Source organism: Vidua macroura, chromosome 4, assembly GCF_024509145.1.
Source record: "Vidua macroura isolate BioBank_ID:100142 chromosome 4, ASM2450914v1, whole genome shotgun sequence".
Taxonomy (NCBI): Eukaryota; Metazoa; Chordata; class Aves; order Passeriformes; family Viduidae; genus Vidua; species Vidua macroura.
The window spans coordinates 61,557,284-61,584,596 of record NC_071574.1 but is presented as its reverse complement, the minus strand read 5'-3'; the positions used below and the strand labels follow the sequence as shown (position 1 = coordinate 61,584,596).

The 27,313-nt window shown below is 40.2% G+C and overlaps 2 protein-coding genes across 6 annotated transcripts in view; one reads left to right on the top strand and one right to left on the bottom strand.

Annotated features, from left to right (window-relative positions):
- Nucleotides 1-14,153, top strand: part of CRMP1 (collapsin response mediator protein 1) — a 50,229-nt gene extending 36,076 nt beyond the window's left edge. For both annotated transcript variants that reach the window (XM_053976242.1, XM_053976243.1), the window contains exons 8-14: nucleotides 104-224; nucleotides 1,256-1,412; nucleotides 5,626-5,767; nucleotides 7,394-7,564; nucleotides 8,720-8,899; nucleotides 11,405-11,570; nucleotides 13,117-14,153. In XM_053976242.1, coding sequence (XP_053832217.1) covers nucleotides 104-224; nucleotides 1,256-1,412; nucleotides 5,626-5,767; nucleotides 7,394-7,564; nucleotides 8,720-8,899; nucleotides 11,405-11,570; nucleotides 13,117-13,208 — 1,029 coding nt within the window. In that variant the 3' untranslated portion in view covers nucleotides 13,209-14,153. The remainder of the gene's footprint in view (nucleotides 1-103; nucleotides 225-1,255; nucleotides 1,413-5,625; nucleotides 5,768-7,393; nucleotides 7,565-8,719; nucleotides 8,900-11,404; nucleotides 11,571-13,116) is intronic.
- A 5,278-nt stretch (nucleotides 14,154-19,431) lies between these two features.
- EVC (EvC ciliary complex subunit 1) overlaps nucleotides 19,432-27,313 on the bottom strand; it is a 49,031-nt gene continuing 41,149 nt past the window's right edge. The window contains exons 15-21 of one of the 4 annotated variants that reach the window (XM_053975144.1): nucleotides 27,014-27,220; nucleotides 26,091-26,235; nucleotides 25,104-25,209; nucleotides 22,996-23,122; nucleotides 22,659-22,752; nucleotides 21,380-21,491; nucleotides 19,432-20,353 (exon numbers count right to left, since the gene is read on the bottom strand). In XM_053975144.1, coding sequence (XP_053831119.1) covers nucleotides 20,272-20,353; nucleotides 21,380-21,491; nucleotides 22,659-22,752; nucleotides 22,996-23,122; nucleotides 25,104-25,209; nucleotides 26,091-26,235; nucleotides 27,014-27,220 — 873 coding nt within the window. In that variant the 3' untranslated portion in view covers nucleotides 19,432-20,271. The remainder of the gene's footprint in view (nucleotides 20,354-21,379; nucleotides 21,492-22,658; nucleotides 22,753-22,995; nucleotides 23,123-25,103; nucleotides 25,210-26,090; nucleotides 26,236-27,013; nucleotides 27,221-27,313) is intronic. The other 3 variants (XM_053975145.1, XM_053975146.1, XM_053975147.1) reach the window with 3 other exon arrangements.

Here is a 27,313-nt window from a genome sequence, read left to right as displayed (position 1 = left end):
TGAAGAGTTGTTGCTGAACAGTTAGAAGTATGGCACAGTCCTCCAGCTGATTTTTTCTTTAGACTGCATTTGCAGTTAACTCTTCCTTCCTTGTTTTGCTCAGCTTGAAGCAGAAGCAGTTTTCCGTGCCATCACGATTGCCAGTCGAATAAACTGCCCAGTGTACATCACCAAGGTGATGAGTAAGAGTGCAGCTGATATCATTGCACAGGCCAGGAAGAGAGGTAAGTGACTTTCTTTGCTTCCCTAAACTTTTTTTTTTTGTTGAATAGAAGCTCAGTGAAAAAACCTGTATGCCTTGACCCAAATGGCAGGCTATAGGGAGAGGTTATCAAAGAATGGTAGCAGCATTGAAGACTAAATATTTGTGGCTGGGAAGGATGAGGTGAAATCCTTTTATATTTTTGAGAAGCTCTCCCCACAAACTGTACTCTCGAAGACTGAATTGTAGCTCTTCTCTATCCTGTTTTTCCTTTTACTTTTCTCTTAGACTGCTATATCTCTGGTCATGGGAGCGAGATAATTTATTCCTAATGGCACACCCTCCATGCCAGTATTTCAGCTTTTCTGAGGTGTGGCTTGGGCAGTGACCCTCCTGTTAGAGATGCTCAGTGCTTGCTCCTGGCCTTGCTGCTGGAAGCTGACTCTCCTCTGATGTGTACTGCAGGTCAGCCCTGCTTGCTGTAACCAGGTTACAAAGCAAAAGGGCCGTGTAAGCCTGAAGACAGCTGCTTCTGAAGCTGCATTTGAAAAACAGAACTGTTCTGCTGGTTGGGACTACAAAGCTTGTGAGCAATATGGAAAAGCCAAAGAGCAAATTATTGTCTTGGTGTTTGTATTCTTGGAGACTTGGAGTGTGGTGCAGGGGACCATATGCTGCTGTCTGCTGGTGCTGTGCCCAACCTGGGAGTAGTAAAAAGGCATCTGCCTGCTGAAGTGATCCACCATCCAGTGCACTCCAAATCGGAGCAAGGTGGCTGTGATTAAAACAGTACAAATTAAAAGTGGGTCTGAACTGTCTCCTTTTGGATTAGAAAGATTTGTAAATAGGCTGATCAAAAGCATGTAGAGCTCAGACAGATTCCTGATTAATTTTTTATCATACAGACAAAGCCAGGGCTGTTTAGTTTCCTGGGAGCTGTGCTAGCCATGTAGCAATGTGTGAATTATACATGGCTGCATGCAGCAAGCAGTGTCATGTGCTGAAGACAAAGTGGGTTGTACTTAGTTCCTGCATATCCTTGCTTTCTCCAAGGTCCCCTTGTTTTTGGAGAGCCGATCACTGCCAGCTTGGGGACAGATGGGACACATTACTGGAGCAAAAACTGGGCCAAGGCTGCAGCTTTTGTGACCTCACCACCTCTGAGCCCTGACCCTACCACTCCAGACCACTTAAATTCACTCTTAGCATGGTAAGACTTCTTTTTTTTTAACAGGATGATGGTGAGGCAAGTGCAAAAGCCATATGGCATGAAACATCTAGGAATCAGCCTGGTTTCCTTTAGACCAGTCTCATACATGAAACACCAGAGAAAGGACATAGAAAACCAGGGATAATTTTATCCTTATGCTTAGGCTGTCAGTCAAGTGAGCAGTCATGGACACTCCAGTTACTGGTTGGCTTGATATAGAGGCAATTGCTGGCTATTCAGGAATTAATTCTTCTTCTTTCTGCTTTTCAAGTGATTCCTAGTTGTACAACTAGATTGTCAGGACTTCAAACTGGCCTTCTCCCTAGTTTTCCATTTTCTTTTGCTGAATTGTTGATATATGATGGGATGGCATCCTCACTGTCCAGCATAAGCAAAAGCCTGGTGGATACATCACCATCTTTGAGGCTGGACTCAATTTTTGACAGTCATATTTGACAAGCACAGCTCCAGAAATCAGGGCTGTTCCTGAATGCAGAGATACCTAGAACAAGAAAAATTTCTTGGGGCAATTTTTGTCAAAGCTGGTGCAGGGCTCTCAGCTGTGAGTTCTGAAAATTGGTTTGTCCTAAACTAACTTGTGTTAGAAGCAGAGTTCAGTGAGTTTATCTCCTGCATATTGAACAATTCTGACTTGGTAGTTTGCCTTCATCTTGGAGGGACCAAAATCATACAAGTTTTCTTGTGTCCAGTTCTTGCAAGCTTCTTATTTTAGCTTGCCTTGTGTCTTTATGGGCTCTGGGGTCCTCCAGCTGGAAAAAGGCAAAGATAAGTGGTACATGTAGAGCAGGTATGTCAGGAGAAAGAGGCCAGAGTGGATTACAAAGGAGACTCTGAGGGATTTGGGTGGAGACAGCTGGAGACTGAGGGCCATCTCTTGACAGCACAGGTATATGCCTTCAGTTTGGCAGGGAGACTTTAGTCACTAGGTAGGTGAAAGGAATGTGGACAGCAGAGGAAGAAGTGTCTTTCTCATATAGAAAAGAAGATATCAGCAATGCCTTGCCAGAAACCCAGACTGTAAACCCATCTCTGAAAGTATTTCCTGCCTGTAGCCAGCTGTGGGTCTTCTTTAGCCTAAGCAAAAGACCATCTGCTCTGAAATGATAAAGAAATTCACAGCTGAAGCCCCAGCAGGAAAGATTGCTAGGGCTGGAGTGAGGAACTCAACTTACCACTCATATCCTTATTTACCTCAGCACCCACCTCAGCTCTGGCCTCCCCTTTCTGGGGTTTCCAATGCCCTAGACAGAGCAGTGAAATTTGAACCTTGAAAGTGACCATCTTCAGAGCAGCTGCCTGGGAGGTGGATGGGCACACACATGTGTCAGTGCCATGTCTCCCCTTGCACATGATGGGTCAGGCTGTGCAGCCCAGAGCCCACCCAGGCTTTAACTCAACTGCTCTAAAGATGCTGCAGTTGAGCTCTGAGTTACATGTGGCTCTGGTAAGAATTCACAGCAGTTCTCTTCTGACAGTCTGATGGCAAAAATGTTTTTTCCATAACTGAGCTTTTTGTTCCAAATAAAGACTCAGAAAAAAATTGCTTTCTTGGTCTGATTCATCACTATCAGCACTGTAAAGTGTGAGGCTCACTGTGTGAGGGTAAGGCTCTTAGCCAGCACATGTAAATGTGTATCAAAATGTTTGACTCCTTACTCTGTTAGAGTGGCTATATATGCTTTCTAGAAGAGAGTCCCAAAATAATAGTATGTGGGTCAAAGCAGATTAGCAAGAACATTTTTAGAATTGGAATCCAAATAATGACTTTTTAAAACTAACATCAGAAAGACAAACCGAGGACTTACAGAAGTTTTCATTATTCTACAAGCATGCAAAAATGGCTTTTTTTTTTCCTAGTGGCTTAAAGTCCTAGATCTTAAATGACAGCAGCTTAGCCTGCTTTCAGTTTTAATACTTCAAATCTATACTGTGAAACTAAGTAGAACTGTATGTTGTATCAGGCTGCTCTGCATTCATGGGGAATTTTATGCAAGGATCATGATAAAGACAGTATTTCACATTTCTATTGCATTGTTGATTTGGATACCTATATTTTACATTCATTAAAAAATCCCTACAACATCCTTCCTTTGCAAGCATGCAGCATACTGCTTGTGCTCTTCTCCACAGAAGGCTGAATGACTTGATTTGTTGATTTTCCACTGAAAAGCTGAATGTGTAAAACCCCATCATGTCTCACGGGATTTGCAGATTGAATTTGCCTCATGAGATTAGGTCCTTGTGTCATTTGTGGGCCCTGCACTTGAGTTAGCTTTGATCTTGCATCGTGTGCTGCTGCATTACTGCAGCTGTGATGTGCCACCTCTTGTGAACCAGAGATGTGAGATGTTGGTGCTACACAGATGATGCAACTTGCCATGAAAACCTTGTTTAAGTGGAAGAATAAGATGACAAGGTATTGATCTGGCATTTATTTGATGATGATCCCTTCCTGTCTCTCAGTTTTTTAGTTGATATAATGCTTATCCCCCATTTGACAGTAGAGTGTGTCCAGACAGTAGGAGTGCTCATGGCTTAACCAGGGATGGGAAGATCTCAAGTGGCACATTTCAGTTTCAGAAGTCTTCTATTGATTTGACTCGGGAGTGGAGTTCATATCAATAATGTCATTAAATGTCAGAGAAGAGGGGGTATGGAGTTAAGAAAGCAAACTCTTCTTATCTTTCAGGTGTGTAGGAGTTTGTAGTGTGGTGTTAGAAGCACAGCATAACCTCAGGGAAAGTGGGCAGTGATATAGGGCCTGGCTGTGACAGTCAGGTTTTCATGGTTATATCAGCGTGTGGAAAGGAGAGACGCCACAGGAAGCTTTGCTGGTTAGAAGGGCATCAAAAAGGAAGAAATGGCATTGCAACCTTCTGACTTTATTGTTGTGTTAAAATAAATGAACGTTTAACTGATGAAGTGGACTTAATCCTATGGAGTAACACCAGGCAGTCATTAATAATCAGGAACAGCTAAAGCATAGCAGCCTTTTCTGTACTGAATTCATGGGTTTGGCTTCTGCTAAAAACTGGGTGGATGGCTTGTGAGTGTGGTGAAGAACCAGAAAAGAGGCCAAGGACTCTTCTCTGTCAGCAATCATTAGGGCTGGCAGCCTAGAAAATTGCATTAGAATTACTCATGTGTGACACTTTTTTCTTCTGTACTTGGCTGATTGTTAGCTTGTTGGATCTAGATTTGTAGACCAGAATCATTGAGTTGTTTCAGAGCTGGAATTTACATTATCAGTTAAAGATAACAGACTCTTGGGGACTTACGGAGTGATGGAAAGGAAATCATAGTGAGTTCTAATGTGCTTTCCTCCTGTAAGTTTAGTCAAGAGCTAAAAATATCACCATTTCCTGTGGATTTTGGAGAACCTTCTTTTTTGTCTTTCTCTTTTGGCAAGATTCTGCATATTGATTATGTTGTTCCTCCTTATTTCCAGGAGCAGCTGTGATCCAAATCTGCTCTCTGCAAAAAAAAAAAAAAAATTCTCTAGGCTGAAAAACCCAACCTCTTAAATAAAAGCATTATAAATGGTAGCTCTTTTTGCATTTTTCTCTATGCCTTTTTCTGTGTAAGACTCTTAACTTAGATAAATCCAGAGCATGTGGCATGTGTTTGATTTGCACTATGCCTTTTGTTGTTTAATTAGAAAACTACCTGATAAAAATATTTTTATTTTCTTGGTTCTCTTTTGGAAGGTCAGATGAGAAGTATTCATGTAAGTTTTGCAAGAAAAATACATGTGTAGGAGAGAAATGCAGGGGAACACGTTTGAAGCTCATGACTTCGCACTGTGAAATTTGCCATTATTTTTTAATGTGGTTGTGAATTAATTTATCTTGAGAGTGGCAGACATTTCATCCAAGCTTCCGATCGTTTCCTTAATCCTGGAGTAATCCTTTGTCCTGGTTAGTGGGCTTTTGCCTGATCTCTGTCGATAAGCAGCCTGGAGCTGGAGGGGGCTGTAATCCTGGAGTTCAGGGTGCTCCTGGGGGAAAGTGGAGATGTCCAGTGCCATTGTTACTCTCAGTGATCTGTAGCCAGCACAGAAAGGCTGCTGGCATGATTTACAGCCTGTGCCTCTGGTGTCTTAAAAGGCCTGAAAGGTCCATTCACAGCCTATCTGAGACCAAGGTCACCTTGGTGATGCCTGGTCTAAACCTTCTGTGTGTTAACTCCACAGTGGGGATCTGCAGGTGACGGGAAGTGGACATTGCCCCTATAGCACTGCCCAGAAAGCCATTGGAAAGGACAACTTCACTATGATTCCCGAAGGGGTCAATGGAATTGAGGAAAGGATGACTGTTGTCTGGGACAAGGCTGTAGTAAGTAATTACTTACTTTTATAGACTAAAAAGAAATTGAGTGTTGGCTGAATAATGAAAGCCAAGAGACTCTTGGCTATTGCTTAAGTGACTTTCTGATATATTTCTGAGAATTCCCTGAGAGAATGCTACTGTGAGGTGAATTGCTTATTTCAAAAACCTCTTCCAGTTTTTTAAACTCAGGGCTTTGTTTCACTTCTGACATTGCAATAGTATTGTGTTTTATTAGACCTGAGGCTTCCCAGACTCCATTGCTCTATTTTCCGTTAGTGTCAGAGTGGATGCTTCTGAGAGATGTGGTATCTGGAGCAATTTAATGGTTTTGAAGTGGACCTCATATAAACGTGATGAATGAATTGTTTGAATTTGGGAAGTGTCTCATCGTTTTTGAAAAATTCCAAATGGATGGCAGCTGAGCCTGAGGCTAAATGATGAAATGCTTTGAAGGAGAGCATTGCAGTAACTCATACTGGCATACTGTGCAGTGGAGTGCCGGTATAAGTCAGGAATTTTCTGATGGTTCCATGGATTCTAATGTATAATGATACTCTCCCTCTATTGCCTGTCTCCACATGTACACCGTGCACACTCACACCCACTCACTGCATTGTGCTTGAATGCACATTGCAGACTGGGAAGTGGCAGTATTTACAGTGCTCTGATGAGCACTTCTCCCAGACTGTATTTCATTTCAGACTTTATTCAAGGACAGCTATTGAGATTCCAAGCAGCTTGGAATTGAGAAGCAGCTTCAGATACCTGCCATGTAGGAGCAAAGTAGGGAAGCAAGCAAAGCACAGCCAGCTGCTGATATTTTTTTTTGTTACTCCCTCAGTGAGAAGGAACTTCAGGAATGGCTGCAGCATGTGATTTACAGGTGGTAACATTCAGTCCTGCACCACTGAGTAGCTTATGCTTTACAAACCTTATATTTTACCAGGCAGGAAATAAGTGTTTATCTAATATTAAAAGGTTTGGCACTGTTGTTCTTCCTTAGAACATTGTTCTTGCTCATTGCCAGGGAAGACCCCAAAATACTCTATGGAGAAATCAAAATGCTGTTCTGTACAGTTGCAATTACCATCACTGACTGTATGGCAAGTTCTATTGGTGATGACATTTCTCCAGGCAAAGACTTTATAATTGGTTCTATTACTTAGATGTATAGATCTGACAATAATGATAGTAGAATGGACTTAATTTGCAAGAAGTGTTCCCAAAAGTCTTGGAATCTTGATCTTTTGTTGCATCTTGTAACACTCATATGAGTTCCTCTGATTTAAAACTGCTTAATTATTTAAATAGAAATTACTAGGACTAGCAACAAAACTCTTAGGCCTCAGTGTGTAGAGAGAGGGATCCCAGATAGCTGAGCATCTTGGTGGTATCTTGTGCACTAAGGTTTCACTGGCTGTCCTTTGCAGTGCCTGGAGTAATACACTCATTTATTTGAAACTTCCAATTAAAGAGCTGTACATAAAGTCCTGTGTGATACAATCTCTGTTTCATGCAATATCACCATATCTATAAAGGGATGCCTTCCAATATCTCCCTGACTTTTCAGTACTCTGAATAGTAAATCCTTATTTCATAAGCATGTTTTGCTCAAATCACATTGTTTTTTAGGCCACAGGCAAGATGGATGAGAGCCAGTTTGTAGCTGTCACCAGCACCAATGCTGCCAAAATCTTTAATCTGTATCCAAGGAAAGGCCGAATTGCTGTGGGATCCGATGCTGATGTTGTTATTTGGGACCCTGATAAGGTGAAGACTATAACAGCCAAAAGCCATAAATCGGTAAGGAGGAAATGAAAACCAGCCAAAAAAAAAAAAAAAAAAAAGAAATGTCACTGTTGTTTTTCAGCTGTTGACTGAAATGGGTTTCAGTCCTGTGATGGAAACATTGTGATCAGGAAGAATTTCTTTTCTCTCTGCATATACCCTTGCACTGTTTGTTTTTTGCATGCTTGTGGCAGACCTATAAACAGGTGTGAATCAGCAGCTCCACAGCTGAGGTTAATAAGGCTCAGGATAAATTTAAAACCAGCTTTTTTTTTTTTTTTTCTTACCTAAAAATCACCTGAAATTATAAATTGCACGATTAAATTAACAGTATTCTAAACTATGACAGATGATTAAATGTTTTGATAATACAGCTTCAATCAGCTTCATGGATGGAATTTTCTGTTTAATTCCAGAGCTTTGCTGTGTGTTTCTTTGCCCTCAGTGCAGAGTACTAGTGACTGACAGTTGCTTTCATTTTGACTCTGATAGGTTTTGTGTTGTCTATCCCAAAGTTGTTATCTTACTGTTTAGTGCTTTGGTGCTTTGTATTTGGGAATTTTTCCAAAAGTTTTACTGAAAATCCAGTATTGCTTTTTTATATTAAAAGACCAAAACATTTATAAACCTTTAAAAAGTAAATTTGGGTGATTCAGTTACTGTTTCTCTGTCCTGGGATCTCTCTGTATTTTCAAGAAAGTAATGACCACCTGCCCTGTCATTCCCATTTAGATTCAGACCTTCCTGGGCTTTTCTGGGCTTTTTCAGACAGAAATATGTGTGCTGGTCTCTTTGAAATTTGCTTACACAGTAACAGCAGATGCATGGTGGGACCACATCCTCTAGTTATCCAGCACCTGAGTCACAATTTTCCTTCTTGTTAGGGCTATCATTATTCTATATGCTCTGGTTAGATACAGCAAATTTTCAAAAACAAGTTAAATCCTTGATAGAAAATGATAACCTGGAAAGAAATGTCTCATCCAGGAAAGTCTGATCAGAAAGATCTTTTAAAATATTTTCATATCAAAATGCATTCCTTTTCCTTCATACAAAACAATTTTATACGCTTCTTAATGGCAGTTGTCTAAAACTATGACTACAAATGTACATAATATAAGTTACTAATGGAAAGAGGTCTTGGCAGTGAATATGTTGCTTGATCCTCAGGCCATTGAGTACAACATCTTTGAAGGAATGGAGTGCCATGGTGCCCCACTCGTGGTCATAAGCCAAGGGAAGATTGTGTTTGAAGATGGAAATCTGCATGTCAATAAGGGAATGGGCCGCTTCATCCCTCGCAAACCTTTCCCTGAGTATCTTTACCAGCGCATCAAAATCAGGAATAAGGTAATGTCAGATCCTATTGAATCTTCTTTGTAGCCAAACCCTCTTGGAAGCACAGTAGCATCTGTTTTTAATATTGTTGTGCTATTATGGGTCCATATCAGGTGGACTGTATATGACTTGCTCAAGAAAATGACCACAAAACTGGTTGCAATTGTGAACGTATCTTAGTATTAACACTGTGAGCTTCAGCAGGTAGAACATATAATTGCCAGTTGGCATAATTGCCTTATGTCCAGCAGTGCCTTATGTCAAAGCATTTGGAGAGAGGTGGAATAGTGATAGAATTTACTTTCAGTTAAAAATTCAGGAAAAGAGAAAGATTTTTGTGAGGGAGGGTTAGGCAGAGTAAAAACAGAATTTTAAATTGCATACTGAACTGCTACACTGCAGAGAAGAAAAGCTTGTCAGCCAGAGATTCTCATTATATTGGGCATTTCTGAACTATTGTTAGTGCATTTGCTGAGCTGTGTATTAGCAGCATTAATGGCTCAGAAAACTTTTCTCTTTTGTTTAACAAAAAGCTTGGGAAATGACTAAGATTTCACCTCTAGGTCATCTCTGGTTTTGAATTATAATAGTGCTTATCTGTTGAAAACCAATTGGCTGGACACCATTTTGGAGTTGTTTGGAAATTGCTTCTTGTCACTGAGCAGGAAAGTCACTGTGTGAGCACAAGTAATGAGAAAAATTGACTAAAATCTCCTATTTTCTTCAGCCAAGCATATGTCTTGGCTCTGTGATACTAGCAGCTGAAATTGAGCCTACAAGTGGGTTGATAGTGTTCATCTTTCACCATTTATTATACAAATTCCATCAAGCTACAGAAGAAAGGCCTGCACTTCTTAGAAGAAAAGGCATTGTATAAAGCAAATGCACCCACAAAAATTTTGCAAAATACCAATTGGTGTTGCATATTTTTACATTATCCATGTAAATGATACAGGCTTTCTCTTCACACTCACTGCTTAAAGCTTCAGTGCCTGCGAGTGAGACATAAATTAGTGACAAAGTTATCAACATAATGAAACCAACACTTTAGAAACAAGTATCACAGATTAGTGTCTTGTAGCAGGAGTTTGAAGAAAATTGCCTGGATTAAGTAACCTGTGTCATGAAAGTGGGCCTAGATTTTGGGAGACCTTTGATCCTCGGACAAGGTGTGCAAACAAAGGGACTGATATTTTTGCTCCTGCAGCTCCCTCTGCTGCCTGCCAAGAGGGAGAGTAGATTCATGCCCAAATTTCTTTTCCCACTATCAAATTTTATTCACTGGAAGTATTCAGAAAAACCCATTGATGGTTTTATTAGCTGCTGTATGAACATGTCCGTGCAGAACAGAGGAATATATAAAAACTTGTCAAGCAAGGGACTGCAAAACTGAACTGGCACAGGCTGGCAGTATAAGCTTATCCCTGGAGCAGGGATAGCAGTATAAATTTGTGCCTTTGTGGGTCCCTGGAAGATGGATTCATTGCTGTGATTGGCAGCTGCTCTCTTCTGGGCATTAATTTTGGCTCAGCCTGCAAGACAGTGGCTCTTCTGAGCCTGATGTCCCTGTCATCAAAAGCAAGGAAAATGCACTGATTGCTTTGAGAGCTGGATCAAACCCCTGTGAATAGTGTCTTTCTATACAGTATTTTAATTTCACTTTTAACCTGTTGGGGAAATTTCTCTGAAACCATAATCTTGTAAGACACAGATTTCTGATCTTTTTGATGAGCTTTGCATTTTGCAATTCAATGGCTTCAGGCTCTTTCTGAAAACTGGAACTGTTCTTGTTAAAATATTATTTCCTAGATTCCTATTATTTTAAGGCCAGTGAAGTGGTTTTGATTGTCTTTTCTAATATTCATTTTAAGAACCATACAGGGAAAAAATCTAGAGAACTCAAACTGAAATCAGAGCTCAAATGACAGATATTTTATTGACAAATATTGTAAGATCGGTCTCCTGCCACAGTGAAGTGTACACTTGCTTTTCTAGTTGATGACAGGAAGTAGAAAGTTCTGAAATTTAATTTAAGAATTGCCACTCCTTTTCAATGAGTTCTAATAAAGAGAATGAGATCTACGAAGGGGAGGAGCAGAGAAAATACAGGTAGGAGAGAAATTGCTGCAGTTGGTATAGCAGGTTTCAGTTGTGCTACAACCCAAGTGTGACTCGGCAGCTGAATGGAGAGAGAAGAGGCAATTGTGACTGATCTTATGTAAAATAAACAGGTCACACCTGTTCTTTTGAACCCACTTCTCCCCTTTGATTGTGAAGGAAGCCTGATAAGGAACTCTTTTGTCATTTATATATAGATATAAATGGAGGGAGCAAGCTTTATAATTTCCTTTATATATAAAGCAGACTGCACTTTGCTTTATGTATAAAGTACAGATATGTTGTTAATTCAGCAAGTGCAGAGTATAGCTCTGGGCTCACTGCTGTCTTCCTATAGGATCATTGGGCAGCATTATCTGAGCTTTCAGTGTCTGGATTTTTACTCTCCTCTTGTTTTAGGTGGGAGGACTGCAAGGAGTCTCCAGAGGAATGTATGATGGACCTGTATACGAAATCCCAGCTACGCCAAAATATGCAACTCCTGCACCCTCAACTAAATCCTCCCCTGCCAAAAACCAGCCCCCACCAATCAGAAACCTCCATCAATCCAATTTCAGCTTATCAGGTAAGTCAACCTGACTAATGAGAAACCTTTTAAAGAGTCATGAGTATGGATTACTGGTGATGAATTTAAATTATAATTACTTCTTCAGTCAAATATAAAAGGATTGTATATAGTCATATACATGCGTGTACTTAAATATAGATGTATGTACATGTTTTTACACATTCATTGCCTAGCAATATTTTACATATTGCCAAATATTCAAAATGTTTTCAATCTGAAATTTTCTCTGTGTCAATCTTTCAATATTATTTACCTGGCCCGTTGCAATTAGCTGAGTTCTCTGGTTGATGTGACTGAAACCCCTTGGTGGTGTGCACAGCTGATGGGACTTGGCTCTGGTGCAACCTATGAGTCTCAGACATCTCACAGGCTGCATCACCAGCAACTGCTAGACATGGAAACCTCAACTGTCCTTGTCCATGGTCATAAACCATGTGCAGAAGTTGTTCATAAGCAGATTGGAGTATTTCTTATCCTCTGCTCTTGGTGCCCAAAACATTTTCCATGGTACATAGGAAACAGACTGGAAAATCATCCTTTGGGGCTGCTGGAAATAATTCTTGTCATCTGAAGACAATTACAAGTGTGTCAAATCCTTATTCTTCAAAGGTCTACAGTCCCAGTGGAGAATAATGCATTCATATGATGTTATGAAAGTCACCGGATTTTCTCCCTTCTGGGAGCTGATGGTAGAGTTTTTCCTACTTTACAGATCCTCTCTTCAGAAACTAAATGAAACTTGTGTAAGAAAGTCCTAGGAGAGCAAATATTTTTAAAATCCTTCTAATGAGGTGAAGTATATTTTTGCCCACACACTTGAGGCCATGGTGAGCATATAGAGATATATATGAAGCTATACAAAACAAAAAAGTGCTTAGAAAGTTCACATCTTAGTAATAACCAATAATTAGGATTTTCATAAGCCTCTGAAGCTCTGATTTCACAGTGCAGTGATGGATCTGGGTTCTACCAAGGCATCTAGTGGTAAAAGTTTGATCTGAATGATGCAAACACAAAATTAAGAAGTAGAAACTATGGTAACATTTTAAATGACCCCACACATTCATTACATTGCCTTTAGGAAATGAGTGTGATCAGGCAATATTTAGCCTGTCAGCAAGCTTGCTGTCTCCTTAAGCTTAACCTTTCAGCATTTAAAATGCAGTGTGTGAAGTTTACAGTGCTCAGCTCAGTGCTCATTTCCTCATGGATTTATGATTGCTAAAATCAGATTTACTGAACTGTTGTCCCCTAGATTCAGTAGGGACATATATTCTAAGTCAGTGAGGCAGGTTTGAAAAATCCCTTCAAGTCAGTGGAAAACAATTCTCCATGTAAGGTGAATGTTAGTCTGATCATAAGCATATAATCCCCCACTCCTCACTGAAGACAGAAATGTACCTTGAAGATCTGTTCAGCACTTCAGTCAGGCTCAAGAGAAACTAGCTGATGGTGGTGTGAGGGAAGCATAGCCTGGTAAAACCTCACTACTGGTGGTTTAATCCCTTTCATAGCTTTGTTTCCTTATTTTCTGTTGCTGCAGGAGCTCAGATTGATGACAACAACCCACGTCGTACTGGCCACCGCATCGTGGCACCTCCTGGTGGGCGCTCCAATATTACCAGTCTTGGCTGAGAAATGATGATGGACAGAAACACAAGGATGAAGGATCATGGGAATAATGTCCATTCCCTTCAATATCTGTGTTATTGAGCCCACAGTTTTATTTGGTACTAACGGAAATAAAAATCAAAATGTCTTTTTTTTTCTTTTTTTTTTTTTTTTTTTTTTTTTTTTGTATAGAAAGAGGTGATAATAGTGTGGTGTGTTTGCTTGGAACTACTTGCCTCACAATTGTGCTTTCATGCCATAGTCACCTTAAAGCATGGTGCTTCCATTGCCCCTTTAGTGACTACAGGTTTTAGCTTTGTCTCGTAACTGAATGATGGTTCCTTTGCACCCTTTCGCTGTATTAGAGTAGTTAATGCATGTTACTGAGTTATTTATGCAAGTTGCATTCTGTGAGTGAGTCCCTTTAGAACACATTGCCAACAACTGACTAGACACAATGCCAAGATTAATGTCTGTATTTGAGAAACAGCACCAAAAACACTAATGAAGGAAGAAAATGGCCATCTGGAAAGTAAGCAGTAGAGTAGTATAGACAGCTTCTGTTTAATCTTTAATTTATTATAAACCCAAGAAGCACTTCTCTCAAGACACAGAAACTCATTGGGACACGTAATGACAAATGGTCTCCGTAGCGCCTGTCTGTTCCCACTCGGTACATTCCAAGTCTGTGTCCTACTTGTTTCCATTTTAGACAGAGCCATAAGTTTTACATACCAATGCCATTGCCACCCCTGCAGGGATTTCTCCACCTGGGCAGTAGTGCTCTCCTTCTGCATGAGATTTTTGGTACTTACAGATAATCCAAGTTGCTGTCGGATTTTTAAAGTTTTTGTACAAATTTTTTCCTTTGTAATCACATGCATTTTTACTTACTCTACCGTATCAAGATCTACTAGTCGTGGTTCAATTTCTGAATTCAAAGCTTGTGAAATAAAGGAAATTAATTGATGGGTAAGCGTCTTGCTCTGCTTTCCAGTGCTGTGACTCAATGATTGAAAATTTGGAATGGAGGAACTCAAGAGAAATTGTCTTTCAGGTTGACATCATGCCAAAGAAGGAACCTCCTTAGATCACAGGTGTTGATAAGTGTATAGGTCTGCATATGCATACTATAGCATCATACAGTATGTCTTATTAAACAGTGCTCACAGTAAAAATGTATTTACTAAAAATTGTACTTACTATTGACTAAAATGTACTCACTAACGGTTGGATTCGATCTTAGAGTTCTTTTCCAACCTAACAAGTCTGTGATTCTGTGACATTGCAGCTGCCTCAGTTTTGCCCAAACGAGACACAAAGTAACTTTCTCCCAAAGACCTTCAGATCTCCATCTTATTTGCCTAAAAAGGGGGTAATTCACTGCTATCATCTTCATCTGTAGTACAGAACCAGTACCCAGTGCTGCAATTCGACCTAAGCCATATTGGACTTCATTATGGTTTTCTCTGCTGACTGAGCTGTGTCCAGGCATGGCAGGAAAAGAACATGCTACAGGTAAGGTGAGGGAAGTAGACTTCAATTCTCTGAGAGTGAAGGAAGTATTTCTCCTTGTCTTTCTGACTCTCTCACAAACCATAAAGAAACCTTGTTTCCTGTTACTTTTTGCTTGTCTGACGGTGTTATAGATGCTGTGAGGGGCGTGGGCTGCAGTGGAAGTGGGGTGCTATGAGATTAGCAGGTCAACAAACACCTCCCCTTGTGCTACTTTGCCTTTATCCACACTACAAAGCTGCAGCAGGGGAAGTCTTGCAGCAGTGGGGTGCCACTGGAGTGGTTTTATCAGCTGTGCTGCTTGACCACTGAGTACCCATCCATCCCACCCATGCAACAGTAACTTGTGTTGGCACAGCTCGTGTGGGGCATGCCAAGTGCACGTGAGCCGTAACAGTTTTGGGAAGTAGCCCACCTGAAGCCTGTCATTCTGAAACTAGTGTATTGTCACCTCCAGCTTGCCTGGGAAAGGAATCACTACCCTGGAAAAATCCATTTTGGTCAGCTTGGTCTGAAACCTGGCAGCAGAGCTGGTCTGAAGAGACAGCTTTTCCTTTGGCTTTGAGCTGAACCAGTGCAGAAACACTGCAATTCAGTCTGCAGTGAACTGAATTGCTTGCTTCCAAAAAAAAGAGGAAAATAAAGCTTTTAATGAACAATTCCTTCTGCTAAGAATTCAAATTCACGTTCCTATTGCCTGGAGCATGCCCTCATCCTCAGGCTTCCTTGCTCATTTGGTGGTTCAGATATTTTATGGTATGAATTAAAATAAATTGCTCATTTGGCGGTTCAGGTTTTTTATAGGAAGTAAAATAACAGTAGCAGAGAAGCCTGAGGACAGTGTGCCCTGGAATAACCCACAGCCTAACAGGTAAGGCAATCCTGAAATGCCAAGTCTCCATCTGCCTTGTCCTATTCTAACCCATTTGCTGTGAGTGTTGACAGTCAGCAACAGTTGCAATGATGTAACCCTGACAGTAGAAATACAGCTGGTTTGTGAAGCTATGTGGCAAATTTGACAACCTAAAAATTTCGGACCTGCTGGTTACAATTTCCCTCGCATTTCTTGCATGTTTTTGTGCAAGTAGCAATGATTACTCACCTCCAAATAAAACTTCCACTCAATGTATGAGGCTTGTCACACTTGAGGTAGCAGAAATGATCATTGTGTAACTCATGTTGAGATTCCACTTTTCCTACACACTTAACAGCATCTTAAACCAAAGGCCCTTTGCCTACAAGCTGGTCAAAGATCCACTGTTAACATGTATTTATTTTTCACCATGAAGTGTCTGTGAATAAATGCGTGTGGGTGTTTAGAGAGGCATTTCATGGTTCAGTGCTCCTGTGTGAACAAGACTGTGCCTGTCAGGTCAATGTGGCTCTCCTATGATGTCTCCAAGAAGAAGTAGCTTAAGCCCCTGCAGCCTGGCTGCTCCTGCCATGACACTGCTGAGGGGCAGCCTGCAGAAAGCCGTGGATCCAGAGCTGCACCTCACCAGGTGAGGTGCAAAACATAGCAAGGGGTGCTTCTCTTACCACCTGGAGTCTACTTCACAGCAATGTCCCTGCCCCTACATCACTAACCTGTCCTTAAGAAAATAAAACACTACCAGTAAAGAAAATGTGGATTAGCTGGTGCTCCTGAGCGCATGCTGCAGAATAGGAAACTGCACTTGAGTTTGCTCCTCTGCAGGAACACCAGGCTGGGAGATGTAAACTTGGTGAGGAGCTGCTGTTATTTCAACTACAGCTGGAAGCAGTGCAGAGCTTTCAGGCTTTCTGAATAGTCAAACTTCTAAAAATCTGCAGGAGGCTAGGACCTTTCAATACCTGATGTAGCTCTAATGATGTAAAGCTGCTCTTCCCTATTGCTATTTGCAATGGTCTGCTTAAAGTTAGTCCCTATGACCAGCCTGGGAACTATCTTTGTCAATCAAGTGATGTGGAAGGGAAGGCTGGATCCACAGATTGTTTTCTGACCAGTTTGTCTTGTGTTACACTTTGTCTACCACCAGAGCAGTGCAGTTACATGTTTAAATTCTAGTGTTTATAGCAAAGCCTGCTAATTATGATGCTAAGACTGTACCAAAACTGACAGCTGTCCCAGCCTTTAAGTGTTCCCCTTGGCAATATACTGGTCTTTGTCCTCAAGAACTAAAATCTCAGACCAGGTCAGATGACCATCTGCTCTGGGTCTCAGCAGCCAACAACACAAGTTTCAAGGAGGCCGGAAGAGCGAGCATATAATGCTAATCCTCCTCTGAGTGTCTGCTTTATTTCCAGTGCTTCGTAATTTCTTGAGAAGCAGCAGCATCATTGTACCTGCAGCTCTCAGTCAATCTGTCTGCCATGCATTTGCCAAGGTGTGTTTAAACCCATGTGAAATCCCACCACTAATGTCTTCCTGGAGCAAGGAAATGCACAGCTTAATGCACAATGGCAAAATGTTGATCTAGTCCTCTTGGCACCAGCTATTTCTTGCCATTTAGACCTAGCATGGTTCTCAAAGACCTCACATTACAGACCCAAGGGAGTGGCAAGCAGAATTCACTAGTTTGCCATGATTCCATCTTCTTGACATAAACATTTGTCCAAGGAAAACTCTTCAGGGTACAGAATGTCTGCACAGATATTCATCTATCAGTGTATCTCAACATAAAATGACACTAATAACACTGTAGGTGTTACATTTTTAAAAAGTTAAATATTAGAAATATCTCAAATCTGCATGATAGAGACATCTGCATAATTAGAACATCAGTCTGGAATAACAGTGATTTTATTCAAGTTGTAACTTAATCCTGTGTAATTGTCAAGGAGCTCTAGGTAAAAAAAAAAAAAAAAAAAAAAAAAGTGTGGTTTTATTCCAAGCTCGACAGAACACTGGATTTTGCTCTTTTTATATTTTGGGTCAGGAAGTGTCCATGAATTCCGTGCTTGCATCTGAGTTTTCACCTCCCTTAGAAAATCAGAGATATCTGAATGCACCATGCTCTGTTCTTTATTACCTTCCCTCTGCACTTACTACTAAGCTACCAATGCTTTATTACCTTCCCTCTGCACTTACTACTAAGCTACCAATCCTTGTTCATCTACTCTTGGTAAAAAAATAAATCTCACTCATCAAAACAAACTGACTTTAGGATAGTTTTTCATCATGGTTGTGATGAACTTTCCACAAACTTTCCAGATAAATTGCAGTGATGGCAGTAAGGGCTGTTGGGAAAGGGGTATATGGGAAATGGAATAATGTTACCTTTGATGCTTAAAAATAGTTGGGAAAAGGCATGACATTTCCCCAAAATTTCTGCAGCGTTTTTGATATGTACCTGTAAAGCATGATCAAACCTCCATGTTATCCTGTCCAGAATAAAGAGAGGGTGCTCTGTAGATTTACACTATAAGCTTAGTGTTTTGAGCTGTGACTAGTGCCTAGGTATCCCATTTTCCCCTAGTTCGAGTCTGTGATTCTCTAACATAACATAAAAGTACAACAGTATTAACTGCAAAGCAACTGCTCTGAGTTTTGTTTGCCATTTTCTGCACTTGTTTCTTGGTCCAGTTAAACCCTGTCTTGTTCAGTATCTGCCTCACTGACAGACAGTGATGGCAAGTGTCACACTATGCCCATCTGCACATGACATTAAACAGGAACTTGGTGTATCCATGGGGAAACTCAAGGGGCTGAAGTCACTAACGGGGACAAGACCTGCGGGTGTTTTAACAGGAGATTGCTAATGTGACTGTGGGAGAAAAGAAAGGCCTGCAGAAACTCCAACCCAGGAAAGTCAGGCTGATGGAAGATTGGGAGATGCCCACACCTGGACCTGGGGGCCTGGCGGGGATCGCACCGAGCACAGGGACACCCCTGGGGCCTGGCGGGGATCACACCGAGCACAGGGACACCCCTGGGGCATGGCGGGGATCGCACCGAGCACAGGGACACCCCTGGCTCCCTCCCGGAGCTCCCTGTCCTCCTCCACGGGCGAGGGGATGTAAACACCGCGAGCTGCCCGGGAGAGGGCACTGCTGCCCTGCTTTTGGGGCAATCCCCTTTCCTAATTCAGAGAAAAAGCCATTTCAAGCCGGTCTGGCCAAAGCACAGCACAGGGTAGACCCCACCTGGGTAGTCAGAAACCCGCTCGGGTGATTCTGCTGCACCCTGCGTGTGGCAGGAGCTCCTGCTGCCTTGAGGGGTTTAGAGCATCATCTGCTCTAATGGTACCAGCTCCCTGTGCCTGCTGTGCAGAGAGCACTGCAGAGTGAAACTTGGAAACCTGTTCAATCCAACGTGAATTCATTGATTCTGTTACAAAAAAAAAAAAAAAAAAAAAAAATAACCCTCCAAAAAAACACCTCCAAAAAAAAACTCCACCAAAAAAAAAAAAAAAAAAAAAAGAAAGAAAGAAAACAACCAACCAGCAACTAAACTGTTAAAATGTTCAGACTGGGAGGGCAGAGATACCATAGAGCTGAAGTGCTGAAACACCAGAATCAAAAAGGATACAATTTAGAATTTTTTTTTACAACTGAGATGAAAATTAACCATTTAACACACGTGTGTAACAGGCCTGGTGAACTCATTTGTTCAGGAGCACTTTTGTCTGAGGCAAACTGTGTAACTGATGTAGTACTTTCCATCTTCCACCAAAGGACAACCTTTTCACTAGCAAAATATATGTTTATTTTTGAAAAGGCAGAATACTCCCACTTCATGAAAGCTGTAGAATTGCTTAAATTGGGCAATTTATTACACAATACAGGTGCTCTGTACAGCCAGTAAGAATTAACTGCTTTGCATAACAAGAATTTCCCACAGGAAATGTAATGAGCATAACAAAGTACATTGGAAACAAAAGGGTGCACTTAAGGAAGAAAACCAGAAACTGAAGCATAAAAAGTGAAAGAGTAAACCAGTTTTCTCTCATTTTCTCTAAAAGTAACAATTTGAATTCTAAGACAAAGGCAGAGAAACAGATAATTAAAAATAATTGTACAAATTTTGAAAAGCATACGTAGGACTGGAAGCACAAAAATATAACAAAAGAGAGACCAAATGTCATCTTTTGATGTATCAGTACCACCTCAAGCCTGTTTACATGTTCTCTACATTTTTATTTCCTTTCCTTAGGTCAAAGTAGCATTCACAAAAAAGAATGCTACTATGTACCACATCTCAGGCTCAAAAGTATATCACTACTGTGATGAAACCTTACTGAGATACACTGACCTGGGCCCAGTGGGCACCTGTTCTCCTATAGGTGCAGTATCCTCAGGTTTATTCCAAATCTAAAACTGTCTCCCCAGCATATTACCCAAGCAGTCTCAAAGAGCTTGTATTAAAGACTTCCTTGTTCCCCCTTACCAAAACCAAGAGGGAATGTTTTATTAACAGCTAAAGGAAGTTGGGATTGATTCTTGGTCTGCAGCTAAAAAAGATTTATGAGTTATTATTGATTTTCTTCATTGTTCCTCAGCAAAGCAGCTCAGTAAGTACCTATAGCTGCTGAGATTCGCCAGAAGAATGCCTTGGTACACTGTGTTCAGACAGCTCAGACAAAAGCTTTTACTACCTGCTGCCTTTCTTTTTTAACATCTTTGAGTTTTTCCTTGGCTCTGTCTCCCCTTCATGTGAACTCTGTGACATCCCTCTGAAAGAATAAGTAAGAAAAAGAAAACAAAATTGCAGACAGTTTTTAAAATGCTATACTTCCCTCTTAAACTAAACTAATTTTGGTAAAAGAAAGGTGCTTGCTATATAACTTCTGCACTCACTAGTTTCCCTGCCTCTGTTGGGGCTGCCAAAACAAAGTTGCAAAAACATAAACGTTCCTTTGTTGGGTCCCTGTTCCCTACACACACATCCCTTGTCGGCTGTGGGCTGTGGGAAAGGAGTGTGTGAAAAGGGTTGATGCCACCAGGGAAAGGAGCCATCTCCTGAAGTCAGTCCCAGGCTGAGGTCACTCAGGGGATAAATACTTTTCCCCAAAGGCCTGTGGCTCCTGAGAACCAACTGTTTGCTTTGCCTGTCAGCAGCATTTTCTCTGCTCAATATATCAAGCCACAGCTACCAGCTGGCTGGTTTGATCTGCCCATAGTAATCAGCTGGCATCTTTCAGGTTTGTAGCCATTTCTCCTCTAGTTAGCACCCCAGCACAAGCCAACTGAAACATCTATCAAGAAAATAATTGTTAGAGCTGCTACCCTCATCAGCCAAAGACTGGCGCTTGCCTTTGTTCCTGAAATAAAGGTGGAAGTTGAAAGCCTAAATACAGCAGACCATATTTTGGTTGCTACATTTCAGCCTAGTTCAATTGAATTCACTTGTCTCTGCTGATTTATGCTGTCTGTGACTAAAGTTTAAATAAAACTAAACAAAGGAAATTTGGAAACAGTATTTCTTATTTCTCTACCTTTAATCAAAGCTATTTATAAAATACATAGCAGTACAGACAAGCAAACACAGATGAATTTCCTAACTTTAAAAAAGATTATGGGGTAAAAAAGCTTAAGTACATGTGGAAAGTAAATATTAAGGAAGCTCAGCTAGTGCAGGCATTATGTTTTGAGTTTAACTGACATATCTTCTTAAAAAGTAAGCTTTACAGTTTTTGTATTGAAAAAGCAATTTTTTATAAACAGCTTTTCACATACCATATTTTTAGTCTCTAACGTACCTGCATAAGCCAGAAGTTATTCCATAGGGCTCTTGAATATTTTCATGAGAATCATCTTTTTCTGCAGGTTCGGGTGACTTGAAGGTCTGTCTTTTGGAATTTGCTTTTTCACCTGAATTGCCAAATGCAGTGGATTAAAAAAAAATCACAAATAGTAGAGCTTGTTTGGTTTTGATTAACCTGAAGCAAAAAAATGACACTCTAACACTTCATACTTACCTATTATTATTCCAAGGAAATCACTTCACTTTACATTAGCCCAGCATACTGCTTTTTTACCACTGGTTAGTTCTCATACAGCAGACTGTGAACTGCCACATTTGGTGAACACTGAAGTAAGTTTCCATGTGGTGCCAACAGTTGAAAGCTCTATCATATATTTTCTTAGCAAGTAAGTGAAAATGGCTTTTTATTACCACCAAGCAGAAGAAAAGCCAGTTCTTATTTTTGAGTGATTTGAATCAGAACATGATGTTAAAAATTCACTGCTTTGAGGGCCCTGGACTGTTTCCACGAGTCCATGCAATTACGGTGCCTACCAAGGCAAACAATTCTGCACACCTGAGAAACAACAGCTGGGGAGAAAGACTTCAAAATTGTGCAGGAGTGATCTGCTTTTCCCTTTCAGACACCCATCCTGCCTTTCAGCATCTTTCAAATGTAATGCCATATGTTTTATTCTGATAATGACAGAAAGATTGCACGGCTCAAAGGATGACACTTGTACACTTCATCTGAAATGTGGAATAGGAAATACGACTGCTACTCTAAAAATTTGTCCCTAAGTATCTCTTGAAGAATGAATTAGTATAATTTGTCAAAACTACAGTAAATTCATAAAAATAGATCAAGTTTCCTGATTCAGTAGGATTGTACATGTGTGGGAGGCAATTCTTCCATTCTGCCAGGAGAACAAAAGCTGGGTATTCAACTCTGCTATTCTCCCATGGATTTAGCAATTGAGGTGAACAGAGACATTTCTGAAGGATGTGACAAAGACATGAAAATGTTTTGGTTTCAGTAGGGCAAAGCCTTACCTCAGTGGCCAATGTAATCTATAGGTTAAAGGCTGCTCTGGAGTGAGGAAAGGTGACACTTGTTTGTGGCTGTGCTGCTGGAGAACTTTGGAAGGTTTCATTACCCTTCTACATCCCAATTAGGGAAATGGCACTGATAAAAAAAATCTCTCCTGAAATGCCAATGTGTTAAACTGCAAAATCTGCACTGATTTGTGGAATTATGTGGTGTTTTTTTCTGAACAATTCAGGATAGTACCAACCTGCTGGCTTGCTCTTTTTGGAAGGCTTCTTCTTCACAGTCAGTGGAACTCGGGTCAGCACGGCCAGCTCACTCATAAAGTCCTGCTCTGTTTCCTGCATGCAAGGACAAAGCAGCAATCACTCAACACAACACAGCTCAGTTCTGTGTTATTACACGTGGCACAACAAAACAGGCACATCACTGCAGAAACACAGGAAACAATATGGGAAACAATCAGGGAAGTGTTCCTACAAGACAGTGATGAATCTCGGCACCGATTTCAACTAGGGTAGCAAAGAGATCCCTACAATCTGTCCCATATTTCTCCACTGCTTCAGATCCATGACCCATTTTACCCTTAGCTGATTCTCCAGCTCAGTTCCTAGGCGGTGCAATCCCAGCAGCTTCTGTTTCAGAGACTCCAGACGAATTTGTTGCTGCAGCTCAAACTGAGCCAAAATCTTGTTTTGCTGTAGTACTATCCTGGTCAAGAGAAATGTAAATTTATAGATGCTGTTCAGTGCAAGGGAGGAATACAATCCTGTCAAAGTCCATTTAGAAGGTTTTGTAGAGAGAATGGCTCATTAACAGTACTGGCCCAGCTAACTTCTGCTGGGACAGAAAATTTTGTGGTAGATTTTTAGACTTACTTATTTTAATAACCTGCCGTGGCTGTCCATAGGATACAAGGTCCTTTTGGAGGTAGAAATTACAGGAGTTTGCACTGTCCATGCCTGGATTTTGGGAACTGGAATTCAACTCTAAAGTTGAAGCCTGTTTTCAAAACCACCGTATGTTTCTAGGATCAGTTTTACTGTCTGCTTGCCAAAGGGCCAAGGCAAACAATGTTCAAAGATTTGTTCAAAGATCAGGTGTGAGAATAAGGGATTAAGAATTAAGCATTTCATCCAGGCCTCTTCAGTACTGAGCTGTCATCAGAACCACACTGAGCCATCAATATGGTAATTCAAAACTTGGGAACTGAAAGCATTAACAGCTGTACTTTTCACTTGTTTTACTTTTCTGGTTAAGGATTATTATTATTACAGTACAACCTGAATGGCTGCAACTTTGCTGTTTGCATTTCTTCTGTTTTCTTGCCTGATCTACCTTAAAGCAATGCTGCCAATCACCCATCAAATTCCTCAGGGAAGGAGGTAACACAAATAGTTTCTGACATTTACACTTAATGAAGTTGCTATTGTAATGCTCACTGCTTACAGAGGTTACCTGTCAGCATTTGGTTTTTTGAACTCGCACGCCTAACCTTGCACCAAGGGCAAAAAGAAATAAAACAATAAAACAATGTCGAGTTTACAGGGGTTAGACAAATTAATGTAAACTTTGTCTTTAATTTACAAAGGACTAGACCATAAAAGAAATCATAATGGCAATAGGAAAATGGGTTTGTTTACTGGTGATTATGATATCAGCTTAGATGCTGCATAGTTACATTCTTCAATACCACACTTCTGCTTGTGTGAAGGCAAAATTCATTGCATTTTGTTTAAAGATACTAGAATAGATTGCAGGGGAAAAAACAAATGAGAAAACAGCTAGAAGTGAATTTGTATGTCACAATAAATTATAAATTTGATAATGAATAACTTACAGATCTTTTCTAAAACCCTTTATTACAAAAATCCATTTCTTTACTAACTCAAATAGGAATAAAAAACTGGGCAATGATATCTTTCAATATAGAAGAAACAGAATGTGTAAAGAAAGATTTAACCTCTTTACAATGCCAAAGCTGAAGCTGTTGTATTTTTCTGGATAGTAAACCAAAAGTAAAGACATAAAATGACTACAAAAATGTATTATGTACATGACAAGCCATAGAGCTTTTAATGACAACTTACTCCTTTTTAATTGCAATGCTTTTTGTCTGGACTTAATTTTCATTAAATCAGTAATTAATTAAATATAATTTTTATTTAACTAATATTTGAGGGATTCCACTCTAAATTTAGTGCAAGTAATCTTGATTTTCCAAGGCATTCACTGAAGCCTTCTTTCCATTTTGAGTATTTTTTGGGCTTCAAGCATTTTCTCTTCATTATGGTGTATGTTTTCTCCACAGCAAACTAACAAACACTTTTGATGTTCAAAGTATAAAGGATGGAATGTAATGAATTACATTCAGCATTGGTTCCCATCCAACATTTATGTTAAATTTCTTTTAAAATTTGGCATACGTTTTGGCATTGTATTTCATTCTCTCTTTTCAAACTGCCTAAGTATAGCTCTTCAATCTGTAACTAATGACCATCAAAAAGTTTATTTAATAAGAAAGTACTTCTCTGAGATCAAAGGGCAGGCATCATTTGGCAATAGGTATTTCTTTTCCATCAAAGAGAAGTATAAAATGCAAACTCAAGACATTTATTCAGCTAGACATTTATGTAGATCTGCAATCACTCACAAAGTTTGAATAGACAGCAATGCTGCTGCCTGGTCTAACCTTTGGTGGACCGTGGATGACACATTTAGGAGGCCTTTGGTGTGTTTTTCTTTCAGTGCCAGTTCATTCTCTTTATTCTTCAGTCTGATCCTTTTATTTCCTTCTGCTGAAATAATGTTTTTGAAAAATTTTCTGCTCAAAATTAAAATCTCTGAGTTATGACAACCTTCATCACAAATTAATCCTGATTCTAGGTAGTTTTTCCAAACTTACTGCTCCTTAGGCATATCAAGTACTTACACACTCTGTCACTGTGATCTGCTGCAAAGAGAATACTTTATGCATCATTTAGCTGAGATAGGAATGTCATTGAATTCCTGTTTACCTACTTCTCCTGCTAGGCTAACTGATTAACATGGAATTCGAAGCAGAAATTTTCTGAAAAGACCTTGATGCCTTAAGCAAGAACTGTGTTACCTAAACAAAAAATGCAATACAAAGAAAATCCTCCACTCAGATGTGACTTATTGTTGGGTATCCCCAGCTTCACAAGATGTCCCCTCAACTGACAGGAAACTATTCAGGTTACTTTTGCATATGTTCACTCTCTGTGACTGAGTGCTTATTTGCTGCCCAGGCTCCTGACTCTTGTCCCTGAACTCCTGCCTGGCAGCGAGGCTCGGGCACATCTGACAGACAAGACCTTGCACCACTCTATTTAAATTAAACAGGAGGGAGATGGATGGGTTTCTAACAGATCAGGGTATGTAACCTTCATCTGGGGAGCATCCAACCTTTTCTGAACACTCAGAGAGGCTGACAAGCACCTTTCCTACACGTGCACCATCAGGGAGCACTTACTGAATGTACTCTGGCCTGGGTTGGGCTGCCTGTACTCCCCACCTTTACTCCTGTGATTCTGCCAGGCAGACTAAATTCAGATTTAGTTGGCCAAGGGACGCCAGAATAAGCAAAATCCTCTAACCTTACATTAAGCAGAGTCACTGGGAGACAAAATTGTCTTATAGTTGTCAATACCATACGAACCTTGTAAGGATTTCAGATGTTGAAGCTTTTTACCTTCATAGCCTTCTGTGATTTTTCCTAATTGCTGGTAGTAGTTTTGCACCAGTCTACTGATATTGTTGCTGGTCCCATATACACTTTCAACAGCAGATTCCACCAGTCTCTCCTGTATCACACAGTACAAGTCACAATTCATTTTCCAAGCCCAAAAGTGTTTTGATCTGTTTAAAAAACCCCCATACCTAATTTGGTACGTGCACACAAAATTGTGAATTTAAAATGTGGCTTTAAAAATGGGGCAGACAGAGATACTGAAAACTGTGCAACATTTCAACATGAAAAATTGGAGCAAAACCTTTCTAATTTGCCTCATCTCCATCTGGGAAGAAGTCATTCCCCTATCCATTCAATCTCTACAGCCCATTTTAACAGTCAAGACAACTGCCAGCAAAGCAAGCTAATCTATGTGTAGCTCTGCTGTGGCTTTCCATTACACAGAAAATACAAATATTTCCTTTGGAATAAAAATATTCATCTATGATGATGTAAGTTTTAATTTTAATTTTATTTAATTATTTATCTTTGAATTAATATTAAGCTGGCAGAATGCAAACTATTAATTAATCAAAGTCCCTTTATCAATAGAAAATCATCTCAATTTTTTTCTTCTTTTTGTTATTCTCTGCCATCAAGAGTTGTGACAATTTTTTTTCCTGTTCCAGTGTTTGACTTAAAACCTGTTTTGGCTGCTGTAGCAAATACTGTACTGGTACATAAGTGCTAGCTTGCAAATACTTTGCAAATTATGCTCAGTTTTAACACAGGTTCTAACAATCTTCTGCTGATACTTCCAGGCATAGGTTAATGCATACATTAAATTGCTTTCCATCTGTGCAAGATAGCCCTTGTTTTGTTTGGAAAACTGCTACTGACCATTTCCATACCTTGAAGTCACATTCATCATCTGATCTCTTTTTTTCAGCTTCCCCTCGGGCATACTGCAGCAGTGTCTGCCCAATCACCTGCTCCATGTGCTGCTGAAGAAACTGAAGAGCTTCTTGGATTTCTGTGACTAGCTGCTGGTGAAATTCCAAATTAGTTCCTTGTGTTTCTTCCTCAAGCTTCTCCTCCTCTTCACAAATGTGGGACTCCTGGTAATCAGACAATAAGACAGCACTGCCATTTGAATATGTTAACAATTGTAGTCAGCTTCACTTTGAAAGAAAGTCCTGCACCCCCATTAA